Source organism: Hyalella azteca, unplaced genomic scaffold (genome assembly GCF_000764305.2).
Source record: "Hyalella azteca isolate HAZT.00-mixed unplaced genomic scaffold, Hazt_2.0.2 contig12899, whole genome shotgun sequence".
Lineage (NCBI taxonomy): Eukaryota > Metazoa > Arthropoda > Malacostraca > Amphipoda > Hyalellidae > Hyalella > Hyalella azteca.
In genome coordinates, this window is record NW_025942841.1 from 14,614 (window position 1) to 26,822 (window position 12,209).

The 12,209-nt window shown below is 43.4% G+C and overlaps 1 protein-coding gene across 1 annotated transcript in view; it reads left to right on the forward strand.

Annotated features, from left to right (window-relative positions):
* Positions 1-12,209, forward strand: part of LOC108666078 (optomotor-blind protein) — a 16,892-nt gene continuing 4,683 nt past the window's right edge. Inside the window, exons 1-4 of the mRNA XM_018152890.2 lie at positions 1-1,090; positions 6,722-6,817; positions 7,787-7,955; positions 8,477-8,644. Of these exons, the coding sequence (XP_018008379.1) occupies positions 594-1,090; positions 6,722-6,817; positions 7,787-7,955; positions 8,477-8,644 (930 nt within the window). The 5' untranslated portion in view covers positions 1-593. The remainder of the gene's footprint in view (positions 1,091-6,721; positions 6,818-7,786; positions 7,956-8,476; positions 8,645-12,209) is intronic.

A 12,209-nucleotide genomic window follows, 5' to 3' on the forward strand; every position in this document is an offset into this window, starting at 1 on the left:
GTAAGAGCGCTGGCCTACACCTGCTCTTTAATCAGTAAATAGTGAATTGTCTCCAAATTTCTTCTTAATAGTTCTGCTCAAGTTTTCTGGTTCATAGTTAACAAGATTCCAAATTTAATCCGAAAAATATAGATCACTGAGTTTAAACTTATGCTAAAGTTCAACATGGATCATAGCTGACAATTTTTGAGAAAATGGCAATAATTAAGGAAAAATTGACAACAAACTATTCAGTGTTTCCGTACAAAGTTAATCAAAACTGAGACAAGTCCTAAAAAGTATATGCGTAGATTGTACAGCACGTCACGGAAAGGAGCGCTAGCTCTGGACTATTGAATTTATTTATTAGGTTTCCGAGGTTCTTGTGCAATGCTCACATATTTTGTTTTTCATTAGCTCATATTAATGCTGCTTGTAAAGTTCACTTATGACAGTTCACAGTGCGCCGACATGTCGATCATGTAGGCATGTACATAATATGCCAGCGTTCAGTTGACTGCACCGTTAAAATTTGCAACAACGATTTAACCTTTTGATAGAAACGTACGGTAAAAACTAAACAACTTAATATCGAAGATTCAGCTGGATAACAAATGTCGTTCGGGAGCAGTGCCACTCCCCCCGGTCCCCTGTACACCGGCAGTAGTTCTGTTCTGCCCAGCACATCCCCAATGGAGGGAGTGTCCCCTCATCCCCGCCAGACCCCGGACTTCCCATCCAACAGCAACTCCTGTTTCAACAACAGACTTCACTACGAGTACACATCGCCTTCATTCTCCGTTTCTGAAGGGGAACCTTCTTCAGGAAGACCTGCTCTTACCCAGCAGGCTTCCTCAACACCCTCCACCACCGAGGAAGCTCCTGTCAGAAGCCCCATGTCCTCCCCAGCCATGCTGGACCCAAGTAGCTCCTTCGAAGGAGACTCCTCTCGGCTCGTAATGTTATCCCGAAGCATGGCGGCCAAGGCCCTAACCCTCGAGGAGAAAGGTACCGACGAAGCCTTGAACATCGAAGTGGAGCTCGAGAACGAGGAGCTGTGGCGGATGTTCCACAGCGTGCGCAACGAAATGATCGTCACCAAGTCCGGCAGGTAAGAGGCGACATCTCGCCATGTTGGATCTCATGGAACAAAGCTTGTAGCGGCCGCCACCCGGGCGGCGTATCCATCAAATCAATTAGTTTAAACGTAATATGACTTATTTAAAATAAATTGTGGCACGTAGCGTAGTTTGTGGCACTTAGCACGATGAGCTGATATATACGAGCGCTGGGGTGTAGAGCTGCTGTGAGTGTTGTGTTGCAAAGCTTGCCGATGCATTATACTGAATAGATATTATCGCTGCTATTTAGAGTAGATATTATCATTGCATTGAGTCTTATCAAAGATGATTGAGTATTACCAAATCATGCATGATTGAGTCTCACCAAAGATTGTCATGATTGTCTCTCACCAAAGATTGCCATGATTGTGTCTCACCAAAGATTGTCATGATTGTCTCTCACCAAAGATTGCCATGATTGTGTCTCACCAAAGATTGTCATGATTGTCTCTCACCAAAGATTGCCATGATTGTGTCTCACCAAAGATTGTCATGATTGTCTCTCACCAAAGATTGCCATGTTTTTGTCTCACCAAAGATACAAAAAATAAAACAGCGAAAAGAAAACATGTCAAGACAACGAAATGATTATGCAAAATGATCTTACTAAAACTTTGCGCAAGCACAATTTTAGCACATGTCACTGAAAGTTCTATCAAACGCTTATGGCTACATCGATCTGTCTGATTTTTGATGGAGAGATGGAGAAAAACATAGGGAACATATCTTGACCTTCCAAAAATTTTTAACTTCATTACTTTTTGAGTTACAGCCATTCAAAGTTGAGTATCGTTTTTTTGGGACACCCTGTAGAGTAGATATTATCGCTGCATTATACAGTAGAGAATATCAGCAGCATATTGTACAGTCATTATTACTGCTTAATTTTATACAGTATATAATACAGCCACATTATTCAGTCGATTCCACAGTCACATTTACAGTCGATATTACTGTTGAATTATTCAGTCGATATTGCAGCTCCGTTTTTCAGCTAATATTAAATCCGTACAGCAATATTGCGTAGTATTAGCCCTGAACCATCATCAGAGAGAGATTGAAGCATCAACACAAATGAGAGGTAAACACAAGCGCACTTTGTTTGTGCCGAGAGTTTTTGTGGGCCATTGACGTTGTCCTGGTTTGTGGCAGGCTATCCAGAATATTGCTCGAATGTTGCCACAGCGACGAGGTGACAAGAGTTGACTCTGGACAAATATTATAGTGAGCGTGATGACGAGGTGGGCACATCGGGACTTGTCATGGAGCACATCATGACTTATCATGGAGCACATCATGACTTGTAATATAGCACATCATGACTTGTCATGGAGCATATCAGGACTTGTCATAGAGCACATCATGACTTGTCATGTAGCACATCATGACTTGTCGTAGAGCACATCATGACTTGTCAAACAGCACATCATGACTTGTCATGGAGCACATCATGACTTGTCAAACAGCACATCATGACTTGTCATGGAGCACATCATGACTTGTCAAACAGCACATCATGATTTGTCATGAAGCACATCATGACTTCACATATAGCATAGATATGAGTGTGTCGGGCGATGACTTCGAATCATGTTCTGTGACAATTTCACACAATCGAGGAAGCTAAAGTAAAGAAATGATAATTCTGGGAACTTTTATTTAAAGTATAACCAACAAAGTTCGTATGAGCATTCATGTTTACTTGAGATGAAACTTAGTCAAAAGTGCTCATCAAAGGTACGAACACATACATCATTTTCGTCTGCCGGATACTCAAATTGAATTTAATGCAAATAAATGCTTCAATGTTTGCTTCAAAGGTTTGTAGCAGGTGATTCATCGGAAAACATGGGTGACGAAAGGGTGACGTTAAAACTAGTTTAGATAAGCAGTCCAATCGCTGAAACGGGATAACTGGATACTGTTGAAGAAAAGGACTTTTATTAAGAATAGACAAATTTAGCGCTGAAAATAAGATTCAAATATAGGACACCAGATAACAGGTAATTTAATGAAGAACCTACCAACCTGAGGTTTTATTGCCCAGTGTGGTTGAACACTTGTAGTTGGAAGAAAATAGTAGAAATCAGTTGAAGGGGTGGAAAGTTGGACGAGAAAAAAATAGGAAGAATAGTAAGAGGTTTAAATGCTTTTTAAAGTTAGAAATAGACTTAATCTTAAGATTTAATAGCAGTGAACTTCGCGAGCATAGTAGGTACTAAGTAACCGCACTTTCAGAGCGAAGAAGACCTACATAGAAATTTAATTAATTAACTTTAGGTTTAGATTTGATGAGTAATTGTTGAATTTACGTCTTGAATTTGAGTCTTAACCTATGTCCAACTTCCCACAGAAGGAAGAATGACTTGAATAGTGCAAAAATAAACAAAATTGAAATTTAAACGACATTCATTCAAACAAAAATATAGGGAAACAGGGTTACAGCAAGAGATTACACTGAAACAAATCGCTGCGTTAAAACTACGCACCGAAGTGTCTATCCCGGCTTGTCCTAAAATGAGTTGGCACAGGCGCGTAAAACGCCATTCAGCCAGCCGGCGAGGCTACTTTCAGCGCTTATTTGAAGCTACTATAAGGGCTCTTTCGAAGCTAAGTCATCCGCCAAGCGGCTGTGGCTGAGCGAAATTTTCAGATAGCTGTTACGAAAGCGGCGAACGAACGTTTCGTACTAATTCGTTTAGCCACATTGAGCTATCTAGCTACTTGAGCTAACTGCACCTAACACACGGAATTGTTTCAGTGTAGAGATACTTAGATGCCAGTCAGTTGCAAGTCTTTGGAGATGACGACTTACTTGGATTAATCGTGAGAGTATCTTAAATTGAATCTGAACAGCACTGAAATATTGGATCGACACCGGCTGACTTAGATATACATTTAAGAATTCATATCGACAAACTTCTCACTCCGCTGTTTTTTTACGACTCCTGAGGCCCGCTACAGAATCGCTGACTTCGAATACCTGCTTATTCTACAAATGAAATCAGTAAAACGGAACATGAAGGTAACCTAGAATCTATGTACAAATTTACGGTGAGAAATTAGGAATTTCTCGCAGTTCATGACATGTGCGTGTCATGGCAGGGACTGTAGCTCACATCATGTTCATGATGTGTAAAATAAACATGTAATGCAATTAAATTTCATTCCAAAATAATCGCTTAGCTTATCAAGTTGATCAGTAGCGTTTATGCGTGAAAGCGACTGATCAAGTTGACGTTTCTTTATAGAGAATCGGCTGATTGATGTGCGGCCAATCATTTATAACGGGATTGTCAGCTGATAATTAAATGGTAATTGACTGATTGTTTCGCGGCCAATCATTTATAATGGGATTGCCAGCTGATAATTAAATGATAATTGGCTGATTGGTGCGCGGCCAACCAGTAATGAGGGCGTGGAGACAGTCGAAGTCTCGGGATGTTTGTGGCACGGAAGACGAGGTCAGCACCACAGCGGCCGGTAGACGGAGACTCAAACCTAATATGCGGTCAACGCAACCAACTTCCGACAGAAGTCTTGCTTCGAGTAATAATCTCAAGTTACCCGGAGTAACTAACTCGTAAGTAACTATTAGAGTAACAGCTCATGAATTACCCAGAGTAGCTCAACCGAGAGTGATACTCGGTGTGACATACAGCGCTACTGGCGACATGTAACTGGCAGTGGTAATCTCGTGGCAGGGTTGCCACTGGCAAGATGTAACTGGCGGTGCATGATAATCTCGTGGCAGCGTTGCCACTGGCAAGATGTAACTGGCAGTGGTAATCTCGTGGCAGCGTTGCCACTGGCAACATGTAACTGGCAGTGGCAATGTCGTGGCAGGGTTGCCACTGGCGACATGTAACTTGCCACAAAGGCCCGGCTCAATCATCCGAGTTACCGATACAAAGACGCATGTTCTGCGATCGTGAGCTGCAATGTTATTATAATCAAACTTGAATAATGTGGATGTACAGTTTCTTAAAGTCTCATATACTTCCCCATTGAACCCTAACCTCCCCACTTATCTCAGTGAGGTGCGCCATGCATGACGCGAGCCCCGCGTGGGAGATGAGCGCACACGGAGAAGAGAAAAATGCGATGCATTTTATGCGCTCTGTGAGTCATCCTGACCCAGTTTTCCTCAGGCAAAAGGGCGTACTAGTGTTACGTGTTGAAAGTGTGTCACTATTTGGACAACATGACAAATTTATTCTTCTGAGTGCAATGCGGACCAGAAGCCACAAGTGCGTGGACGGAAGTGAAGGTTTACGGTCAGTTCGAGAATCTCTGGCGATGCGGTCACCTGAAGAATCTGCGGGTCTCCGGCTCTGAAATTCCAAGATGAGGAAAATATGATGCGTAATACAATGTATATTACAACTACATTATGCATTAATTGCACTATCTTCAGCAGACTGACTTCCTAGCGCTAGTAAGTCAGTCTAGGAACACTCATTTCTTTTAAATTTTCCTTGGCAAAAACTTTTCACTTATTTCCATAAATTTTACCGCATTAACATTCCTTTCCAAATGAGTTCTCACTCGCTGCCCATGCATACACTTTTGAGTAAATTAATTCATTTTATTACATCAACATGCATTTGCTACGGAGTTCTCATGCGTTTTCTATACATTTGTCATTAATTTGCAATATAACGATGCCAGAATGTGAAGCTGAGGGCTGAAACCAAGCTGGCAGCGTAATTTCCGTCTCAATTTATGAACATTAATTGAATTCAGAGCAATTCTGGCGCAATTATCCTGCCGCCGGGGAATGATATGCGCTGGGGAATGATGTGAGGTGGGGGAATGATGTGCGCTGGGGAATGATCCCCCTATATGAGAGCCTCATGCCCCAGCGCGCGCCGCATGCCGCGTCGTCAGAAGTGTTCAGTCCTGCCGAGACGCGCCCTCCTGCGTCGTCAACACGACACTAGCATTTAATGTTTCAATATTATTCTGCACCTCAACTTAAATCTTGCACAAGCTTATTGTTAGTACGCAGCATGACGCAAGGATTGAACATAATGATAGTGGTACACGTTAAGTAAGTATTATTAGTACTGGCGCTGCACAGCTACGACGAAGCACTGCTAGTCTATTTAAGTTTTAATAAATGTCATTTTATCGGAGTTGGTACTATAGATTTTTAATTCTATCGGGACCCTGTGGTGAGCATCAAACGTCGTTTTAGGTTTCAATGGAAATTATATGGCTTGGTCATGACGTTAATGTCATGAATACATTACACTGTATTCATTCATACATTACACTGTATCCATGAATACGTTACACTGCATCTATCTTGAATAAATTACACTGTAGGTTAAATTTCAAACCTCAATTATATAATATTTTCAACACTGTTCCCGGTACGTTAAACACTGCTCACGCTTAACAGTTCCAAAACAACGTGATAAGAGGCACAACACAATAGAACATTTAAAAATATGAATGGACCATATGGTCCCAATAGTGAAACAGTTTCTGTCCCTAGCACAGATACGTATTTTTTCTGAAAAAACTGGGTTAGGTTGACACAGGCAGAGACAATATATTATTGGACCAAATTTTCCTTATTTCTTTGAGTATGAAGCGTTTTCACCGGCCCGCAGACGCATGTTCCCGCAGCTGCAGTTCCGCGTGCGAGGACTGCAGCCACGCGTCCTGTACGCCTTCTCCATCTCCTTCAGGCAACTGGACAACCACAGGTAGGGGGGTTGATGAGTGTCTAGTGAGTCTAGTGGGTTCGTCTAGTGAGTGAGACTAGTGAGTGAGACTAGTGAGTGAGACTAGTGAGTGAGACTAGTGAGTGAGTCTAGTGAGTAAGACTAGTGAGTGAGACTAGTGAGTCTAGTTAGTGAGTCTAGTGAGTGAGACTAGTGAGTGAGTCTAGTGAGTGAGACTAGTGAGTGAGTCTAGTGAGTGAGTCTAGTGAGTGAGTCTAGTGAGTNTGTCTCTTATACACATCTAGATGTGTATAAGAGACAGAGTCTAGGGAGTGAGACTAGTGAGTGAGTCCAGTGAGTCTAGTTAGTGAGTCTAGTGAGTGAGACTAGTGAGTGAGTCTAGTGAGTCTAGTGAATGTATTATGTTTCAGTCCAGCATGTATGCTCGATTTTCAGAGCCAGTCTCTCGAAGATGTGTTCAGTAGCAAAAGAGTTTCGAATTTCGCACATGTAAGTGTAAAGCACATTCTAAAAACATTCATTTGCCACTTTACATTGGGCTTAAACATATTTTAAATACGATTAGAAATGGTCTAGAATCATTTACAAATGATTTTATAAATTATAATTACTGAAAAAATCACGTGCTAAAAATGTTTTCTACATGGTCTTTAACGAAAAAAAATATGATCAGAATTAATTTAAACACGTAAGACCACGTTTTATTTTTAGCTAAACCACGGAATAAAACCACATAATCTGTATGTTTTCGTTTGATTAAGCTTAGGCTTCGTCAAATGAACAAGACCGTTGAGGTAATTTAAAAAGTTGATAAAATTTCTTCTTAATATTTCTTTAACAACAACGGTTTTCTAACATCATGATAACACCTGTCGAAATCGCGATGATTTAACGACCAGTTTACCTATTAGGCGCAGCCGAACATAAAATTTATCTCCTTAACTTAAATTATTTTTCATAAAAGCATTTAAGGTTATCATCGTCCTGCAGGTACAAGTACGTCAACGGTGAGTGGATGCAGGGGGGGCGGCCGGAGCCCCCTCCGCCCCCCAAGAGCTACGCGCACGCCAGTAGCCCCAACTTCGGGGACCGCCTCATGGGGGGCAGCGTCTCCTACTCCGGCGTCAAGCTCACCAACAACGGCGGCCACAAGAAGAAGGTGTGTGGCGTGTATGTGACGTGTATGTGGCGTGTGTGTGGCATGTGTGTGGCGTGTTAATGACATGTATGTTGCGTGTTTGTTAAGTGCACGTGGCTTCTATGTGTCTCTTGTGTGGCATGCAGTAATCACTGACGTTAGCACCACAAATGAACGTTAATATTTTTTTGTCAGACTAAATTGTGATCCAAGTCACGAATTTCTCACCATAAGGTTAGCTTTGGACCGCCATCATATCGTTAAGTTCATCGATATTGAGACGTCAGAGCTTTTGATATTAGAACGGCAAAGCTATTGTTATTAAGTTTAATACTATAGGTCCGCAAACCTGTTGACATTTAGTCAGTAAAGCTATTAATATTAGGTTCAATACTAGAACGGCCAATGTATTGATATTAGGTCGGCATAGCCATTGATTTTAGGTCGGCAAAGCTATTGATATTAGATTCATTACTAGGACGGCAAAGCTTATTATATGAGGACCACAAAAGTGTAGATCATAACACGAAGGGCGTGCGCAGGCTGGTGACGACGACAGGAAGGAGGTGTTGGTGTGGCTGAACAGCCTGCACCGCTACGTGCCCTACCTCAACATCCACCGCGTGGATGACAACCTCGAGAAACTCGTCGCCTCCTACAGGATATCTGTCTGCGAGTTCATTGCAGTCACCGCATACCAAAACGATACGGTGAGTCATAGTAACTTTTGGGATACTGTGGGTAATTGTGCACTGACTTGTTGGGATACCGTGGGTATAATGGACCAGGCGACTACAGCGACTTGTTGGGATACCGGGGGTAATGGTGCACTGACTTGTTGGGATACCGGGGGTAATGGTGCACTGACTTGTTGGGATACCGGGGGTAATGGTGCACTGACTTGTTGGGATACCGTGGGTAATGGTGCAGTGACTTGTTAAGATACCATCAGCAATGGTGCAGTGACGTTAATTGCGTTGTAGTGACGTATACGGTTAACAGGAGTCACGGTGCAGCTACATGGAAAATAATGTTATGGATGGAACCTTACGGAGCGGTTCCAAGATTCCTACTAACCCATAAAATATTACCTTAGTTCCCGGTAATTTTTCCGCAAGGAGAAGTATTGCAGATACGCGCTGTGAATATCACGCGTTATCAAGATGATAATCATGGCGGGATGTTATCGAGACACGGAAATATCTTTTGAAGAAGTTACGAGGCATTGTGAAAGAAGGATGAATTTTACATTTTTATCGATAAAAATTCAAAAACCATTTTCGATTGAAGAAAATTCAAAAACCATTTATGACTTTCAAGATTTAAATGTTGTTCGAAGAATTAAAAATTCGAATTTATTTCAAACTTTGCTGTATATGAGTCGTGTCACTCGTGTGTTAATCCAATGTTGCATGCGTTGCGTTTGCGTAGGTCTGTTCTCTAAACCATATTTATAATGTTTGGGAATTGATGACGTGACTCAGGAAAACGAGATTCTATGTAACGGGACTCGGGGAAGCGGGATGATCTTTGTAACGGGATTCGAAAAAGCGGAATTTTTTAAACGGGATATGGGAAAGAGGGATGTTTTGTAACGAGATTCGGAGAAGCCGAATTTCTTGTAAAGTGATTCGGGGAAGCGGGATGTTTTGTAACGGGATTCGAAAAAGCGGAATTTTTTAAACGGGATATGGGAAAGAGGGATGTTTTGTAACGAGATTATAGGGGAAGCCTGATCTGTTGTAAAGGAATTCTGGGAAGCCGAATTTCTTGTAAACAGATTGGGGGAAGTGAGATACTTTGTAACGGGATTCAGGGATGTGGGATTGTCTTTAATTTTAGCGTTTAAGATTAATGACGGTCGTAAATTTTGACTATATTTTTCCACACATAATACGAGACAAGAAAACATTTCACACATAATACATGACAATACATCTCATGCTTAATACAGGACAGCAACAAATTTCATAAATAATGGATTTCATAAATAATGGACGACAACAATACATCTAATACATAATGCAGGACTGTACATTTTATACATTATACAGGAATATACATGCGTATTAATGCTAGCGGCCGTGACGAATTGTACGCCCATTATTGCAGATTATTTTTACGATGTCAGTAAAAGCATTGAACTGATAGCGGCTCATTGTGAAGTGCCTTCAGAGCTACGCTGTACTGTAGCCTGCTGTTGTAGCATGCTGTACTGTAGCCTGATGTACTGTAGCCTGCTGTTGTAGCCTGCTGTACTGTAGCCTGATGTACTGTAGCCTGCTGTACTGTAGCCTGCTGTACTGTAGCCTGCTGTACTGTAGCCTGATGTACTGTAGCACGTAGCATGCTACACCTTGGCTGCAGCATGCTGCAACACACGCAGCCCCTGCAACACACGCAGCTCCTGCAACACACGCAGCCCCTGCAACACACGCAGCCCCTGCAACACACGCAGCCCCTGCAAAACACAGCCACACACAACACAGCCACACACACAACACAGCCACACACAACACAGCCACACACAACACAGCCACACACACAACACAGCCACACACACAACACAGCCACACAAGTTACCTGTATTATTTACTGCTGTTGACATTAAAGTTTCGCCTAAAAGGACGGCGCAGGGACTGATGTCGTCCGTGTTTATGGCCGCCAAGATAATCGCCTTATCGTCAGATACGAGCGCCACATCTCCGTGTGCTCAGCGATGAAAGTTCTGCCCATGAGCTCCTCGCTTTTTTTTCTTGCCATGCAAATTCAATTAACATTTTACGACTGTTTGATCAATCGTGGCGCGCCGACAAGCGGCGGTGCCTAGGGCTGGTCGAGCCCCTTACCTCCGCTACTCCATTACCCTCGTAGCTCCATTACCTCCGCTACTCCATTACCCTCGCAGCTCCATTACCTCCGCTACTCCATTTCCCTCGTAGCTCCATTACCTCCGCTACTCCATTACCCTCGCAGCTCCATTATATCAGCTGTTCCATTACCTCCGCTACTTCATTACTTCCGATGCTACATTACCTCCACAATTCCATTACCACTGCGACTCCACTACCTTCATAACCCCATTACCTCCATAACTCCATGACCTCTATAACTCCATGACTTCCATAACTCCATCACCTCCATAACTCCATGACCTCCATAACTCCATCACCTCCATAACTCCATGACCTCCATAACTCCATCACCTCCATAACTCCATTACCTCCATAACTCCATCACCTCCATAACTCCATTACCTCCATAACTCCATTACCTCCATAACTCCATTACCTCCATAACTCCATTACCTCCATAACTCCATTACCTCCATAATTGAGTTCCTTCCTTCTCTGCATAGCACCTCCCAAACTTATAACTTTTCTGCCACATCCTCTTCATACAGCGATACAAGTAATGATTACCTGTGATAATAAGAATAATGACATGCAGCGATATAAATAATGATTTGATCATTCCAGGAAGTGATTGGCGCGTTATTTGCTCTTCGTGACGTCTTCTTAACGCTCAGTGTTTTGCCAGGCGACGTGTGATGCGCTGGACGTCAGAACAAGAACGTGTCGTTACTTGCGTCGTCGTAGCGTCGTCGACTATCTAGAAATAACGAGCGTTGTATTATATATGCAATCGTAAAGCTTACGACGGACGTATCCTTGAGGAGGTGTATTTATCCCGGCCATCATATCTTCTATGATCGTCGTAACCCCAACGACAGTAGCCTCTACGACTGCCGTAGCCTCTACGACTGCCGCATCCTTTACGACGTCCGCAGCCTCTACGACACCCACAGCCTCTACGATACGGCCGCAGCCACTACGACACCCACAGCCTCTACGATACGGCCGCAGCCACTACGACACCCGTAGCCTCTTCGACAACCGATGCCTCTACGACACCCGTAGCCTCTACGACACGGCCGCAGCCTCTACGACACCCGCAGCCTCTACGACAACCGTAGCCTCTACGACACGGCCGCAGCCTCTACGACGGCCGCAGCCTCTACGACACCCGCAGCCTCTACGACAACCGTAGCCTCTACGACACCCGTAGCCTCTACGACACGGCCGCAGCCTCTACGACGGCCGCAGCCTCTGCGACACCCGCAGCCTCTACGACAACCGTAGCCTCTACGACGGCCGTAGCCTATACGACGGCCGCAGCCTCTACGACACCCGCAGCCTCTACGACAACCGTAGCCTCTACGACACCCGTAGCCTCTACGACACGGCCGCAGCCTCTACGACGGCCGCAGCCTCT